The 17,519-nt window shown below is 48.3% G+C and overlaps 1 protein-coding gene across 1 annotated transcript in view; it reads left to right on the top strand.

Annotated features, from left to right (window-relative positions):
• The window catches only part of Rcan3 (RCAN family member 3), a 22,218-nt gene extending 6,153 nt beyond the window's left edge, over window positions 1-16,065 (top strand). The window contains 5 exon segments of the mRNA XM_029476538.1: window positions 2,550-2,650; window positions 2,653-2,777; window positions 7,775-7,948; window positions 9,835-10,006; window positions 11,773-16,065. Of these exon segments, the coding sequence (XP_029332398.1) occupies window positions 2,584-2,650; window positions 2,653-2,777; window positions 7,775-7,948; window positions 9,835-10,006; window positions 11,773-11,951 (717 nt within the window). The 5' untranslated portion in view covers window positions 2,550-2,583 and the 3' untranslated portion in view covers window positions 11,952-16,065.
• The last annotated feature ends 1,454 nt before the right edge of the window (window positions 16,066-17,519 follow it).

Here is a 17,519-nt window from a genome sequence, read left to right as displayed (position 1 = left end):
TCCTGGAACTTACTTTGTAGACCAGGCTGGCCTCGAACTCAGAAATCCACCTGCCTCTGCCTCCCGAGTACTGGGATTAAAGGTGTGTGACACCACCCCCGGCTTCTCACATCTTTTAAGAAGGGAAATAAATAAGAAAAATGGAGAATTTAAAAACAAAACAGGAACAACTAATGCCTCTAATAGACAAGTTGCAAAGAGACCACTCTGCAAGGATAAACTAGATGGGTCACATCATTTCCTAAGCCGTACGGCTTTTGGACATTTCTGTTCCTCGCCTTGTGCATGCATGCTCGGTGCCTGAGGACTTCCTCCAGAACCTCTTTGGGAGCCCATCTCTAATTCCTTCCGGACCGGAATCTTCTGTCCGTGCTGACAAGCCAGTGACATGAGGCTGGGTGCTGTCTGCTTTTGCTCGGCTGCCCTTTCTAAGCAGCTGTGAGTCAGAAACTATGAGAGGACTTGGGAATTTGAAGGCCTGGGGAGTCTGGTAGCTAGGGGCGATTTTTAAACAGTCATGTAAGCTTAGAGCAGAGAAGGCAGCACAGTGATGATAGAGTCCAACCTCTCCCTCATCATAAAAGCCACCGTGAGACATGTTCCTAGGGGCCTCTCTTCAGACCCAAAGGCTCAGGCACAGCAATATAATTAACATAATCAGCTAAAAATTGTCAGACCTTGGGCTACCCGAATAAACCTATGTTTAGCACAAAGCTAAATATCTAAGTGTAGATCTAGGGGAAAGGTTCCAATCCCCAAATATGGTCATCTGTGGCTCCTAAGTTGTCAGCTGTAGAGGGCAGAGCCACCAAGAAGTGGCTCATAATTTCTTGGAGACATGGTATATTTCCACGCTTCCCATGCCGTGCCGTGCAGATCCAGTTCTCGTTTCCCCATGACTTTGGTGCTTCGTGGCTTAGGAGCGATTGTGTGAAATGCAATGTGGTACTGCTACCTGGGGAGACAGAATCAGAACACCAAGCTGAGAACTAAGTAGCCAATGGCTTCAGAGCAGACTGCGCTAAAACCCCAGAGAGGCTGGGAGTGAAGGAAGGGACTCTGGGGCCTAGGGGCCTTCATGTCAGTAGTGAGGGAAGTTGAAGCCAAGAGAGACTGGCAGCCAGCTCATGAGACTAAGCTGTGGAGTGAGTGCAGCGAAGGAGACAAGCTGACTGAGCTCGCTCATGCTCACATGTGCATGCTCTCTCTCTCCAGGAAGTGGGCAGGAAGAGAAGTAGGGGGATGGAGGCAAGGTAGAGCAGATGGTGGGGACCCCAACATGAACAGGCTTGTGTGCCATGGAAGAGGAGCATTGGAGAATTCCATAGTGTAGCAGACAGTAGGATGAGGCCTGTTGCAGAATGTGACTGGGTGGCCTACAGGAGAACTGTTTACCCCGCTGTCCCCAGTGCCTGGCAGTAGGTGCCCAGATAGTGACAGAAACAGGTATAGATGCTTTTTTTTTTTCCCCCAAAGGTTGTCTTGAATGCTTTAGAATAATGGGAAGCTCTGCTATTTTTATCCCATAGTTACTAACCAGTAGGGAATGTAGTCTATGTGCACAGTGTAGCCACAGTGGATCTACAGCCTTGTGTCCTCACAAATGAAGGGGGAACTCAGAAGCACAGTCATAATAACCATGACTGCTCAGTGTCCCTGCCACCCCTGGGCTTTCTTCAATCCCATGCCACCACCATCTTGAAATATGTCGAGTCCAAAGGGCACCAGACACAGGCAGATCCTGTCCCAGGATTTTACAGAGGGACAGTATCAGCTCTAAGCCTCTGACTAAGTGCATCCCCTGGATAGTCTCCTGGCTTAAGTGTGTGCTGGGTGTGCTTACATTGCGTGTTTCCTTTGTTTGTTTTTGTATTTGGTTTGGTTTGGTTTTTCAATTCACTCTGTAGACCAGGCTGTCCTCGAACCTAGAAATCTGCCTGCCTCTGCCTCTCAAGTGCTGAGATTAAAGGTGTGCGCTGCCACTGCCCGGCTTGCCTTGCGTGTTCATGAACATCTTTTAAAGGGAACTTGGGGGTGGGGGCCTAAGCGACTTAATAACTTAGGAGTCTGCTCAGAAAAACCAGGCTGGGTAAGAAAGGCAGAGCCTCACAGACGGCATCTCAGTGCAGATGGCGAGCAGATCGCGTGGGTGTGATTGTGCTGGGCCACTTCCAGTGTTTGCACCTCAAACCCAAAACAAATCTGTGAAGGCCGCGCTGGCTCCCACCTTCCCTGTCTCTGCTTGTAAACTCAAGGACATGTTGATGTGATCGCTCCCACTACCCTTTCCATCCTGCACTTGCTTTTTGTTTTTGGGTTGTTTTGTTTTTTTCTGCTTCGTATTTCATTGTCTCATAAAATCTGCTAAGCAAATCAGACTTGTAGACAGGAAAGTCACTCCTGAGAGCTGAGCTAACTTAAATACTGATTGATCTTTCCTGGATTACATCGTTTTGCTTGATGAATTGCTGTCGTGAGAAATAGATTGAGTGCCACATTACAAAGCCTTCAAGTTCCCCCCCCCCCCCTTGGTTTTTTTCTTTAAGCAGTATCTGGCAGGCATCCTAGAACTTTACAGAGAAGATGCTCCGAGACAGCCTGAAATCTTGGAATGACAGCCAGTCAGACCTCTGTAGCAGCGACCAGGAGGAGGAGAGGAGATGGTCTTCGGTGAAAACGAGGACGAACTGGAAGAGATGATGGACCTAAGTGACTTGCCCACCTCACTTTTTGCTTGCAGTGTCCACGAAGCAGTGTTTGAGGTCCAAGAGCAAAAGGTAGGCACACACCCTGTCCCTGTGCTCACACTGTGGGAAGCAAAGATAGCTTTGGCCCCTGAGCCTGTGACATTACATACACAGTGTGTGCCACGCTGGCCCCTCACTGTGCCTTAGGAGACCACACTGGAGGAGCAATGAACTAGTGAACTCTGAGTCAGGGCGCTACCTGGCTTAAGAACGCACTTTGTGCTGGGCAGTGGTGGTGCGCACGCCTTTAATCCCAGCACTCGGGGGGGGACGTTGTACATCGTGGTGCGGAGCCTAGTGCGCACCACGATGTACAACGTCCACAAGCAGCCTTGCTATTTAAAAATGATAAAAAAAAAAAATGCAGTTTTTATTCATTCACTTATTCATGGAGTTTTGGAGACTAGAATTGAAGAAAAGCTATTTAAATATTTTACTTGAAGATATTAAATATATAGAATGTGTTTCGTTAGCACATGTTATTTGTGTACAGGACCTGTCTCTGCTCTTGGGTACCTTTCTTCCCTCCACTAATTCTGCCTTTACCTAACATGCTACTGTAGTTTGACAGAAGAACTTCGTAGCTCAGGAGGAACTGGCTGTGTGGCCCAGGCTTGCCTGGGATTGGCCGTGTGGTGCAGCTGAAGGCTCTAACTCCTGAATACTAGGCTATGTCTGAGTGCTGCTGCTTTTTTTTTTTTTCTTTAAACCTGGCTTCTTCCTCCTTGTCTTCTTTTTGCACTCACTAAAGAGGCAGCTCAGCTTTCTCCAGGGGCTTATTGGGACTATGAGGCAATGAGGAATAGTTATTAGCTCATTGTTAACATTGCTTATATTGCTCTTTATGGCTCTAAAGGAGAAATGGATTTCCTTTTAAACTACTTATTATTTACTTGCAAAGTGTCTGTGTGTGTCCAGCACACGTTCATAAAAGCCTACATAGCTTTCTTTCTTTTTTCTTTCTTTAAGACTTAGTCTCACTGTGTGGCCCAGACTGACATCGGGGCAATCCTCTTCAGCCTCCTGAGCACTGGGATTCCAGGCAGAAGCCACCACTCTGGACTTGGCCTTTAAATGGTCTAGTCTATATGCAAAGATTTTCCCTTTCAGTGAGAGTGGCTCTCACTCTGTAGCCCAGGCTGGGCTTCCTTCCAGTGTCTTTAGGGGCAGACCTGGATACATGCTCAGATACCTGGGTGCTCAAAGGCCTGCAGAGTAAGGCTCCATGCCGATTAGGTTGGGGAGTAGAGTGTGCATTGTTCAGCTTCTGAGTCCCTGGGTGGACAGTCCTGTAGTCCATCAAGGTGTCAAGGACACAGGTTCACAGCCAGGTTCAGTAAGTCTCTCCTAGGGACATGTGGCCTTGAGGAAGACCTGTGAGAATTAGAACTTCAGCAAAGAAATGAATCTTCAGCCAGAGGAAACCAGATACACTGACACTAGTTAGACAGTGTGAGGCAGGGAAGAGCAACAGGCATTCTGTATGACTGACTCTCAGGCTCTCAGCGCCCGAGTCAAGAACCCTGGGCTGGGAGGTGGCTGTTGGGCCTTCCTGCAGAACACTGCGATGCGGAGTGGAAGTTGCCTCTTACGGGGTTTCAATCCTAGGGCTTCGGAGCAAAGAGTGGCATTTGAAACGGCACTGGGCTCAGGAGTGTGATGGGGAGGCTCAGGGCTCCTGTCTGGAGATGGGAGCCTGTGCGGTGCAGGGGGGGGGGGCATGGCCAGCCACAGAGGGGTTCTTTGCCGGTTGCTTTATTTACAAATGCTGTTTCTTTGCCCAGTTCAGCCACAGGTCAGGAATCCGAAGCATCCCTCCTGCTTTCTCTTTTTTAAAGAGCTCTGAATTTCATGTTAGAGATAATTTTTTTGTGTGTAAGAAAGCACATGTATTTAACTCAGCCCTTTGTATATATCAGTGGATGTAGCATCCCCAAGTTCAAACAATCGCTGATGGAAAATATTCTGCTAAAAAAAAAAATTTATCTAGGCTAGGTGGTGGTGGCACATGTTTTAATCCCAGCATTTGGAAGGCAGAGGCAGGAGGATCTCTGGATTCAAGGCCAGCCTGGTCTACAGAGTGAGTTCCAGGACAGTGAGTTCCAGGCTGTGGAGAGAGGTCCTGTCTCAGAGGGGGGGGGGGTGAAGGAGAAGAGAGAGAGAGAAGAAAGGGGTTGTTTCTGTACTGAATATTTAAAAATCTTCCCCATTCCTAAGCAATGCAGTATAAAAACTGCCTACCTTGTGTTCTGAGTTGTAGGGCATCTAGCAGTGGGTTTATCATATTGGGGAAATACACAGATCCTTTGCCAATACTCTCCTCTTTATAGCCAGCACTTACTACACAAGCATTTTGGACCTGAGAGGATCTTAGGACCATTTTATCTTAAAATCATTGTCAACAAGATTTTGGGGACAGTGAGATGGCTCACTGGGAAAGGTACTTGTTGCTTAGTGACGTCAGCCTGACAGCCTCCCTAGAAACCCACAGAAAGGTGCACGACCCTCTTATGAGTTCCACACCCAGCTGCCCACACACCCACAGTAAGTACACACTTAAGTTCAAGAGTCACGGGGCCGAGCTTCAGACCTGTGAATCTACTTCAGGGGGTTGATGTGGAAAAGGTTTGCCTCAGCAGAAGCTTGAGTTCTTGTTGGTTTTCTCTTGTTGGTGCTGTGTTTTGTTTTGGATTTTGGTTTTATTTATGTGTATATGTGAGTGAATCCCTAGAGAGAAAGCAGATGAGCATAATGGACCCCTTGGAACTGGAGTTGCAGATGGTTGTGAGCCACCTGTTGTGGATGCTGGAAAATGAATCTGAGTCCTCTGTAAGAGCAGCAGATGTTCTTAACCACTAAGCCATCTCTTCAGCCCCGGTTTTCATTTTTAAAACCATTGGAGGGGTATCTGTATCCCAGACCATGTATGCTTGTGTGTCTGCATGCACGTGTGTTCCAGTGTCTTAGGGTTATTGTTGCTGTGATAAAACACCATGACCAAAGCAACTCGGGGAGGAAAGGGTTTATTTGGCGCACACTTGCACAGCACTGGTCATCACTGAAGGAAGTCACGATAGGAACTTAATTAAGCAGGGCAGGCACCTGGAGGCAGGAGCTGATGCAGAGGCCATGGAAGGTGCTGCTTACTGGCTTGCTCTGCCTGCTTTTTTTAAAAATAGAACTCAGGACCACCTGGACTATGTGAGGCCTAGTCTTTAAAAAGCAAAAGGTAGGAAGTGATTTACCTGCGTTAGATTGTGTGCACATGCTAAGTGGGTGTTGTTCAGATTCTACGAGGAAGAAGTCAAAGGGGCCCTCACCAGTGTCAGACATAAGCATGCAAACAAATGCCTAGAACTGTGAGGAAGCAGGGAAGGGTCTGAGTGCCAGACACTCCTGTCTCCCGTGAGAGGAATCACTGCCTTGACAGCAGCCATGCCGTGCTCCTGTTCTGTGTACAGCCGTGTGTGTGTGTGTGTGTGTGTGTGTGTGTGTGTTGTCTTACACATCATAAATATTTCATAATAACCTTTGAACCTGCAGTATCTAACAGAGGTAGCCATTTTAAGTCTGTGTAGATTGCAGAATTGAGCACGTGAGTCACGGTGTATCTATTGCATGTAATTTTAAAAAGCCCACGCATGGTCCGGCTAGGCTCTAGAATCGGTAGCCTTCCTCCTTGCCCAATGCGGGAAACCGGCCATCTGGCCCTGGTTCCCTGGCCTGGCTTGATAAACCATCCAAATGCCTGGAGCTACCTCTCCTGTTCCACAGACCGACCACACTTGGCGGTCTGCAACACCAACCACCAAAGACAGCTCCGCAATTTCAGTCTCTCTCCTGCCCATCTAAATCGTCACAAATGGAAAACACTAGACAGCCAAACTAATTAATGATTTACTGGCCAGATTTGTATTGATAAATCTCCAAACCCAATATGCCCATGCCAAGAACACACAACTCAGTTAATAATATTTATAAGCCTAGACTGGGCAGATCGACCACTACACTACTCTAGTTCCCAGCTGTGAGATCCCTTGCGACTTGCGGCTCCTCTAGGCCACGTGGCTCTCCTCCATCCTCCTCTCTCTGTGCCTTCATCTCGTTGTCGTCCTCTTTCTTCTTTCCTCCTCTTCTCTAAAACTTCCAGCCCCACCTTTTTCTTCTACGGCCCAATCACAGGCTCTAGCCTTTATTTGACCTGTTAAAATGGGGAGCAGGGTTCCCATGTTATTGAAAGACCCACAACGTGAGGACTCCCTCACGTTCTGACTCAGGAGAGGCGACACCCCAAAATCACCCACAAGAAACGATCTTGCTGCAACTGCAAGAGGATTTTTATTCGAGAGCGTTCTCGGGCCCATGGTCATACACCACGCAGGGGTAGAGGACCATGGCGCCCTGAGTAGCTGAGTAAGGGGGTATTTAAAGGAAGAAACCACAATTCATGGAGGTGGGGAGGGCGTTGTTGGAAAATACCAAAAATACCAGTTAAGAGTCACAAGGAAGTATAAAGTCACAAGTGTCAGGTTATCTCTCAAGACAGTTTCTAAGAGCCCCTAACAATCTAAGAGCCCCTAAAGATAGCACATTTGCATTGCAGGTTCCAGTAATGGTCAGGGTGCCATTCTTTGAATTGAACCCAGGAAGCGGGTAGGTGGAGGAATGAATGTCGCTATCTGTTTTATGAACAGTACTTGGAGCACTAAGCCACAAAGGCTACACTCCCAAGCCTGGGCCCAAAAGCCTCGAATTTTGTTTTTACTTTGCTATACTTTTTTAATACTTCTTCATTATCACCTGAGTAGTGATCCGCCCCTCTCTGGGGCCAGGGTTAGCATCAAAATACAAACAGCACCAAGGCAATCTACAATAAGTAGCAACCTTTCTCACTCTCAACCAGTGAGAAAGAAGGAGCCGCAGCGCAGCGCCCTCGCGCACGCGGGCAGCATAGGGAGTTTGTCTGGCGGCTTCCCCTTAGCAGCTCTCCCGTTAACAGGAATATTCTGTCTTCCCTCCCGGTGCAGGAGAGGTTTGAGGCCCTGTTTTCCCTCTACGATGACCAGGTCACATTCCAGTTGTTCAAGAGCTTTCGCAGAGTGAGGATCAACTTCAGCAAGCCCGAGGCTGCGGCAAGAGAGCGGATAGAGCTCCACGAGAGTGAGTTCCACGGCCGGAAGCTGAAGCTTTACTTCGCACAGGTAATGGCCGTTCTGCGCCTGCGCACACGGCCTGCTCCAGTTCCCGCTCCAGCGCGGGGTCAGAGGTCTGTGAGGTCAGCAGTCACGTGAGCCAGGGCTGCCGTGCTTTTTCTGACTTTACACATACGTCATTTCATGTATTTTAGGAGCCCATTAAGCCTCTGTTCTTGTTTCTCTGAGACGAACACCTAAGGGGTTCGTTTTTCTGGCGATTTTGCTCAGCTAGGGCTCTGTGAGGGAAGTCCTGACACTTGGAGGTTGGCAAATTAAACACTGTGCATCTAAAATGGCACCGAGGACATGACATCCATGGGAAAACAGAACAAAACCTTCAAGGGTCATCAAGATGGCCCAGGGGGTGAAGGTGCTTGCCACCAAGCCTGACAGCCTGAGTTTGATCCCAGGAACTCATCCACGGGTGGAAGGAAAGAACCGACCTGTGTCCTCTGAGGACCACATATGCAGTTTTCTCTCTTCTGAGACAGTAGTGTGTTAGCCCTTCCCAGTGAATTAGTTACTGGGATGAAACACTGTGACCAAAAGCACCCAGGAGACAAAAGGTGTATGTAGTTTACTTTTTTTTTTTTTTTTTAAAGATTTATTTATTTATTTTATGTAAGTACACTGTAGCTGTCTTCAGACACTCCAGAAGAGGGCGCCAGATCTCGTTGCGGATGGTTGTGAGCCACCATGTGGTTGCTGGGATTTGAACTCCAGACCTTTGGAAGAGCAGTCGGGTGCTCTTACCCACTGAGCCATCTCACCAGCTGTAGTTTACTTATAATGAATCACCATTCATTGAGGGAAGCCAAGGCAAGAACTCAACGTGGGCAGGAACCTGGAGGCAATGGCCACAGAGGGGTACTGTTTACTGGATCCTCATGGCCTACTCAGCCTGCTTTCTTTTTTTGTTTTTTGTTTTTTGAGACAGGGTTTCTCTGTATAGCCCTGGCTGTCCTGGAACTCACTTTGTAGACCAGACTGGCCTCGAACTCAGAAATCCACCTGCCTCTGCCTCCCAAGTGCTGGGGTTAAAGGTGTGCGCCACCATGCCCGGCTTCAGCCTGCTTTCTTATAGAATCTAGAACCACAACCCAGGCTGGTATCATCCACAGTGGGCAGGGCCCTCCCCCACATCCGTCACTAAGAAAACTTCCTGCCTGCAGTCAGGTCTTCCGGAGACATTTCCTCAGTTGAGGTTCCTGTCTCTTGATGACTAAAGCTTGCATCAGGTTGACATATAGTAGCCAGCACACCCACTCACACCACTAGCAAATACCTGGGAGAGTCAGCTGTAAAGGAGAAAAGTCTCGGCTTGTGGTTTGCAGGTTTCAGTCTGCATGTGATTGGCACTTTTCCTGTGAGCCTGCTGTGCGTAGCACATAGGGGCAGAGCAAAGCTCTTCACTTCGTTCATGGGAAGCAGTAAGAGTAAGGGGCTGGGGTTCCACTGTCCCTTAGGGTATGTCCCCATGACTAAAGGCCTCCCTGCCTCCTGAAGGCTCCCAGTTTGACCTCTCAGGGGAGCAAGCCTCTATCTACTATGGAGAGCCCAAGGGTCACTTAGAGCCCAGACCACAGAGTAGCACGTTTATCAAGGGTCCAGGGCCTGTGGCCACTTCCAGTCCACCACCTGGAAGGTCACAGACAGTTTGAGAGACAGTTTTAATCACCCCTCCAAGAAAGTAACAATTACCATAAAGTTGGAAATGAAAGCCCTGTGGTGATGGTACAGGCCTTTAATCTAAGAACTGGAGGCAGAGACAGTGAGATCTGTGAGTCTGGCCTACAGAGTGAGTTCCAGGACAGCCAGGGATACACGGAGAAGCCCTGTCTCAGAAAAAGAAAAGAAAGGACAGCTGCTCACAAGCACACCTTTCCCTGCAGGTGCAGGTGTCCGGGGAGGCCCGGGACAAGTCCTACTTACTGCCACCACAGCCCACCAAGCAGTTCCTCATCTCCCCTCCCGCCTCACCCCCCGTGGGGTGGAAGCAGAGTGAAGATGCGATGCCAGTGATCAACTATGACCTGCTCTGTGCTGTCTCCAAGCTGGGCCCAGGTACTGCATTCCACCTTAGCTCTCCGCGTCCTCAGACATTGCTGTTCTGTGTGTTGGAGACTGTGTGCAGTATGGGGTGCAGAGCCCAGCAACACCAGCACCGTCCAGTGGGCGGTGTGGCCACACCAGTCTGAGTTCACACTGAAACTGAACACTTTCCAGTGCTGTGGTCCTCAGCCAGTTGCCTTGCCTGGGTTATCTGAGTGTGTTCTAAGGATTAAACGCTGTCTGCAACGTGATAATTTTAGCCATTCAGCCAGAAGTTAATATAGGCGGTTAGTGAACATTCTCACTGCTTTCTCTCTGCCAGCCAGTCATCACAGTGTCTGTCGATGGCAGCTGCTTTGGGTGACAGTGACAGTGACCTATCGCCCTTCCAAAGTTCTCTCTCTCTTTTTTCATTTCTTACTTCCCTCTTTTCTTGCTCGGTCTCACTCATCTTTAATACTGCAAGGAGCCGATTCTTCTAGGGCACTTCAGAGGCTTTTGAGAAGGCGCTCTATGCTCCTGGGCGGTTGAGCTCTTCGATGGCAGAGGCCCTACCATAGACACCGCTGCCTAGAGCTTAGCCAGTGCCTCCCATGGCACCCCAACACCACCGTGAATGTAACTCTCCCACCTTAGTTATCTATAGAACAGCAGTTAGCATTTATATTAACATTTTAATTAGTATTTATGTAATCTAATCAATGGGTTCTCCTCTTCTTCCTGAGCACAAAGCCAGAGTAAGCATAGAACGGAAGAGACAAGAAGAGAAGAGATAGGAAGAGACAGGAGCTGTTTGCAAAGCAAGCCCTCCCCGAGAGAAGGAAGCTGTGTATATTCATACAGTAGCATGTGCACTCCTGAGCATGCGCAGTTGAAAGTCATGGAGATGAACATGGTGGGCAGGGTGTGCTTGGGTTCGCCTGCACCATGAAGTTTCACTTGAAAATAAGAGAAGGATGGTTTTAAGATGTGTGCTAACAGGAGTCTGCCTTGAAGGTGCCTGAACTGCTTGGATTTAACTCCTAGGGCTCAGGACAGAAGGGACAGTGTCTTTATTTTTTTTTTTTTTTTTAGATTTATGGATGTGAGTACATTGTAGCTGTACAGAGATGGTTGTGAGCCTTCATGTGGTTGGGAATTGAATTTTTAGGACCTTTGCTTGCTCTCATCAACCCCCCTCGCTCTGGTCGGCCCTGCTCGCTAGTCCCTGCTTGCTCCGGCCCAAAGATTTCTTTATTATTATATCTAAGTACACTGTAGCTGACTTCAGACGCACCAGAAGAGGGCGTCAGATCTCATTGCGGGTGGTTGTGAGCCACCATGTGGTTGCTGGGATTTGAACTCTTCGGAAGAGCATCGAGTGCTCTTACCCACTGAGCCATCTCATTACCCGACAGTGTCTTTACAAATAGGATTTCTGCAGGGCATGGTGGTACTCAGCTTTCACAGCACTTGGGCGGCAGAGGCTGGCAGCTCCCCAGGAGTTCCAGGTCAGCCTGTCTACACAGTGAGCCCAGGCCAGCCTGGGCTACATAGTGCGACTCCAGGGAGTTTTTTTTTTTAAATGCCAGCACTTGGGAGATGGAAGCAGAAGAATTAGAGTTCAAGGTCAGCCTCAGCTACAGCAGCAAGTTTCTAACTGGCCCAGATTGCATGAGACGCAGCCTTTAAAAAAAAAAAAAAAATCAGCCACTGAATGACGTAGTAGAAGAGGAAGTTGGGAGATGGAAGAAACTGATTTCCTTCACTGGGAGTAAGGCTCCTTCCTGTGCTTGCAGGGGAGAAATACGAACTGCACGCGGGAACCGAGTCCACCCCCAGTGTGGTGGTGCACGTCTGTGAGAGCGAAACTGAAGAGGAAGAAGACACAAAAAATCCAAAACAGAAAATCACGCAGACACGGCGCCCGGAAGCTCCCACGGCGGCACTGAGTGAGCGGCTGGACTGTGCACTCTGAGCGGCTGCGGTGCCTGCCGCGCCTGCCTGTCCCACTACTACAGCTGCGCCTGTCTAGGAGCACAGCCCAGGGATGCTGCTGCATCCATCAGGCAGTTGGGCCAGCCTCCCCAGGCCAGAACGTGGGGTGAAGTAGCAGATTCGGCCAGCTGTTTGAAATTCTGAACAGTATTCTCAATGGCACTTTAAGTGACAAGGTTAGCCCTGACCATGTGGCACCTGTCTCCTCCCCCAGAAATATTAGTTCCCTTGAACCTGTTGAGCATTGGGTACCACAGGCCAGAACTAGAGTCACCCAGTGCACTGCCATTTTTACAGATTTAAAAATTAGTCTTANGATTTCAGTACTTTGGTGTGGGTATTTTTGTACAGGTGTGGCAGTGTCTTAACAAATATATCGAGCAAAGGCTGAGTGTTGTTCAATAGACATCACTTTTTGTTGTTGTTGTTGTTGCATGAGAAGAAACCTGAGATCCAAAATCATTTGTAGAAGTCATTTCTCTCAAGTATTTTTTCACTAGNTTTGAGGATGAAAGGCCAAATGACTGAGATTGTCAGATCCAGATATCGTGGGCAGATGTGCTCTTGGCTCTCCTGGCTGTCTGTCTGTCCTGCCTCTCTTGGCAGTCAGTGACAATGGTGTACAGGACTCTGCTCCCAGCTCAGCCCTTCCCAGCCTCGGCTCTGCTGGAGGAACCCGGCCTTTGCCAGTGGGATGTGTCACCGGGAAGCTTGGCTGAGGACTACAGAGTTGGAGCCTGTGCAGCACCTCTTCAGTTACTCTCTTGACCCTCCTAATGCTGGCCTGCTGCTGCTTGAGGTTTCCTGCGCTGTGCGTGTAATCATGGACGTTAGTCGGTCTTAACTTTAGAAGATAATGATAAGACTTTGTGAAGACCGCTTTAAATTGGGAGAGCCAGTTTGCTTTTGTTTTCTTCAAAGACAGGGTTTCACTTTGTAGCTCCTGGGCCTCAAGTCCTCTGTGATCCTCCTGCCTCAGCTTCCCAAGTGCTGGAATTAGAGGGGTGAGCACNATGCATTTCAAAGTTTTCCATTCAAGTATTTCAGCTGTTCAGAAAGAAAAATCACCTGTCCTTTCCCCCATGGATTAGGGAGAGTAATCATTCTTCTGGGGGTGGTTGGTTGGTTGGTTGGTTGGTTTTGAGATAAGGTTTCACACTGTAGCTCATGCTAGCCTGTGACTCATTATGTAGCCCAAGCTGGCCTTGAGGCCCAGACCACTCTCTTTCCTCAGGCTCTCGAGTGTTCGGATTGCAGGCATGGGCTTGTTGTAGTCCGTGCTTCCCCCTTTTAACAAACATTTCCACCTTTGCTTGCAGTTGGCCCTCTTACACTTGAAGATGTGTTGTTGGGGCCTCCATAGGTCACTCAGCATCACTGGTCCCTTGCAGGCTTTCCTGCCTTTGAGTGCTGGGCTACAGGTACATCAGCTGCTCCACTCATCTGACTGTTCTTGCACAGCAAGTATTCAGAGCTGGCTGGCCTAAGTGAAGGGGCTGGGCATAGAACAGAGAGGAACATAGCTGCAACTGCAAAGAAAAGAACGTAGAGAAATGAAGCCATGAGAGCNGTGTACTTTGGGTGACATGTTAGGGCTGAGTCCTTTTGTGGTAGGATTGATTTCATGAGCGTGCACGCATGAACTCACACTCAAACACACGCACACAGGTTGCATTGTCTGTCATTAAAACGGGATCTCATGTAGTCCAGGTTGACCTCAAACTTGCTGTGTCCCAAGGATGACCCTGAACTCCTACTCCTCCTGCCTCTGTCTCATAAGTGCTAGGACTGAGGGTGTGTGCCACCATAGTGACAAGAACAGGAGAGTGTCCCTTGCCTTCAGGTCCTGTCAAATGCTGAATTCTGCATTTGCCATTGGGAACCCTCCGTGCAGATTCAGTTGCAGATTACGATTCCACCCGCACTGGTTTTTAGATCTAAGTCATCTGTCAGATAAAGTGAGTTTTGTTTTGAGGTGACAGCTCAGTGTGGCCCAGGTTGGTCTCAAACGCCAGGCCTCAGTGGGTTGGCTGGATGCAGGCACACGCCGCTGTAATCCTGAGACTTTGGAGGCGAATGCAGTAGATCAAGAGTTCAAGGTCATCCTTGGCTTACAGTGCTTTGCAGTGCTGAGCTCGGCAGTTTGCTTCCTTTGATTGTAAGGTAGACCCTAGCTGCCAGCAAGTGTGTTCTCAACGGTTGGGGAGTTTGTGTGTCCCCGTTATACAGTACCTGTTCTCTCTAATTTTCTAAGTAATCATAACCCAGTTTTGAAATTTGTCTTGGCTTTCATTTTCTACCCCTCAATTAAAGAACATCTTTTTTTTTTTTTTAAGTCAAGAAGTTCCAATCTGCATACTTGATGTTACCTTGGCCGCCGGCAGTTGTGTTGCCGCCTTATCTGGGTTCCCTGGATAGTCACATTCGCGCTACGTGTTAGAATTTACATGTTAGAATGTAAACAGTAGTGAGAGCAGAGCCAGGCNCAAAGGATGCATGGAGTTAAAGGTTCTCTATGGAACAAGAGAATTCTCTCCCTTGGCTTAGAGAATCAAGTTCTATTCCAGACTAATGGTGGGCCTGGGCTTTATATTTTTATGTAAACTATTTTTAGACTCGAGGATTTGGTTTTCAGAGGAAAGCTTTACACATAATTAAACCATGGAAGCGTCCTGGATTCTTTGATGCCTTGGGTTCACACCTACTTGTTTGCCTTCTTTTCTATGGAGCCCGAGACCTCACCTGTCAGGTGAACTCAGTCACCTTCCGCCTCCCTCTGCGTTCCCTAATACATCTGTCTTCAAGGAAACCGTTGTCTGGGTGTGGTGGCCCTGGCCTGTAATCTCAGCCTGCAGGAGACTGAGGCAGGAGGATTGAGAGAACGAGGCTAGCCTGGGCTACATGAGTCAAACCGTCTCAGAGTAAGGTATTTCCTTTTTCTTGGTGTGACAGTACAGAGCAACTGGGAAAATANTTACTTCTAGCCAAGAAGTCTGTGTTCTGGACTCATTCTACACAAACTTAAGTACACAAAGAGAGTACGATGTATGAACCTTGAGCAACCACATGACAAATGACTGTTGGGGTTTCAAACTCCCCTCAGAGTGTGATCTCCAGAAAAGCCATCCCTCTCAGAGTGCCACTGTTTCCCTCAGTCTTGAGTAGAGCGCAGTTCATAGTCAGGATTACCATGTATTCAGCACAGTGACATATGCTGTCCTCTCAGCGCTTGGGAGGCAGAAGTACCAGGGCTTGGCAAGCTTAAGTCCAGCCTGGGCCATGTACCAAGACCCTGTCTAAAAACAAGGGGATTCCTGGGTGTACAGGTATCCCAGTGACAGATAACAGCGACTGTGCATCTTTGTCCACCGCTGGGAACGTGACGTATTCCCTGTGGTTTCTAGTCAAGGCTAGAAGTGATCCCAAATACGGTCAGCATGCAGACACCACCTACTCACTCGGGTTAGTGCTTTCTCTTGGAAACCTGCAGTTCTTGAAGTGGGTCCCGAGACCCTTGCAGGTCCCACGTGGCCTGGCCAGATGTGAGTTTATGACACAAGGGGGATTTCTTTTCTATCTATGCAGATAATTTGTGGTTTTCTGTACCGTTCCCTGTTGGCACCCCTCTTCCTAAGTCCGATTGAGGACTAAGGAGGGACCACAGGTGTCAGTCCTATGCTGTGCCGTGCCCTCTGCTGTTAGCCTCTGAGTATTTACTCATGTCACGTGTGTCTTTGACGTGTGAGAACGTATTCACAGCTGTTGCACATTGATCCCCACAACTGAACCTGCAGCTGGATTAAGTCCCGAATCCAGCATGTCTGTAGTCCCCTGGTCTGTGCACTGTAGTATGCTCGCTGCACGTGTGGAAACTGGTCAGTGAGCCTCGTCCGTGTGTCCTGTGATTTCAGTATCGTTGATCTGATGGGCCATAGTTCATTATCAGCTTCAACTGTCCTGTGTCCTGAGGCTTTCGAACATTCCTTGTCCTGTAAGGAGGTGACAGAGGCAGACTGTGACCTGGAAGACACTTGTGATTATCTGTAACAAACGTTGATGTTGAAACTAATAAAGAGTTGTTGTTTTTTAAGTCAGCTCATTGAGCAGTCTCTTCAGTGTATATACGAGGACTGACTGGACAATAATGTAGGGCTACACATAGTGAATTCCAGGACGCCAGGGCTATACAGTAAGACCTTGTCTCAATTAAAAGTAAACAGCTGTTCTATTTAGAAAGGAGCAGAACTCCCAAGGGGGTAGCACCCTAAATCCCTAGCCCCCAGTCCCACTCTCACCTCACTTTACCAGAAGATGCCAGAGGCAGTAAATAGCCTAAGTCTCAGTGGGTCAAAATCAACGTGTATCTAGACTGCATAGTCATGTCCTTTTTCTAGTGCTCTGAGCTCTGTCTGTGGAACTCTGTAATCCTCCTGGAAGTATGTTAGGTCTCAAAGGTTCTTTATATAGTTTTGAATAAAATGAACACAAAGCAAGCCGTTGGTTCCACTTCCTTGGCTGCCTCTCCAGGCTGGTCTGCAGAGCTGCCACCAGGTGGCGCTGTGCTTCCAGGTTGGGGCCTTGAGCTCTGCTTAAGGCTCTACTATAACTTGGGGTTCAAAAGGACCTTAGAAGGTAGGTTTAGTGCTTATCTGGCATATACTGCGCCCCAGGCCTAATCCCCAGCACCCTGACAACACCCACGCAAACCCCTACCATCATGATCAAATTTCATTTGGTTGATAACAGTAAGCAGAAAGGGCATTACAAACCAAAAAAGAAGCCATTTTTGAAAACACAGACCAGAGGTCTGAGGTGTGACTTACCTGGCAAAGTGCTTTCCTAACTTTCACAAGACCCTGTGTTGGATCCCCAGCCACCGTGGATGGCACAGGCCTATAATCCTGACACTTCTGAGGCAGGAGGATCAGGAGTTCATAGCCTGGGCTACATGATGTCAGCCTGGGCTACGTGAAGCCGTGTCTCCAAATAACAAAACAGTACAGGATAGGACTAAACATGGTCATGTATGTCTAAAAGGCCAGTTCTTTGGATTTAGAGTCAGGAGGATCAGTTCAAGGTCACCCTCAACTATATACAAGTCTGAGGCTAGCCTGTGCTCCATGAAATCCTACCTCTAAAAGCCATGAAAGGAAAAAGTACAGACTAGAAAATATAAGAATGAAATCTAACTTCAAAGCTACCCTCCTAAAAATAAGCTGACTTCAAAGCTCATCAGCAGGCTGGAGAGATGGCTCAGCAGTTAAGAGCACTGACTGCTCTTCCAGAGGTCCTGAGTTCAATTCCCAGCAACCACATGGTGGCTCACAACCATCTGTATTGAGATCTGACGCCTTCTTCTGCTGTGTCCGAAGACAGCTAGCCTGGTCTACAGAGTGAATTCCAGGACAGCCAAGGCTACACAGAGAAACCCTGTCTTGAAAAAGCAAAAAAACATAAATAAATTAAATAAATAAATAAATCTTTGGGCTGGAGTGAGCTGGGTTGACCGGAGTGAGCAGGGCCGACTGAAGCAAGCAGAGGTCCTGAA

This window comes from Mus caroli, chromosome 4 (genome assembly GCF_900094665.2).
Source record: "Mus caroli chromosome 4, CAROLI_EIJ_v1.1, whole genome shotgun sequence".
NCBI classification, from domain to species: Eukaryota; Metazoa; Chordata; class Mammalia; order Rodentia; family Muridae; genus Mus; species Mus caroli.
The sequence above is the reverse complement of the archived record's forward strand: the minus strand, read 5'-3'. Positions and strand labels throughout refer to the sequence as shown.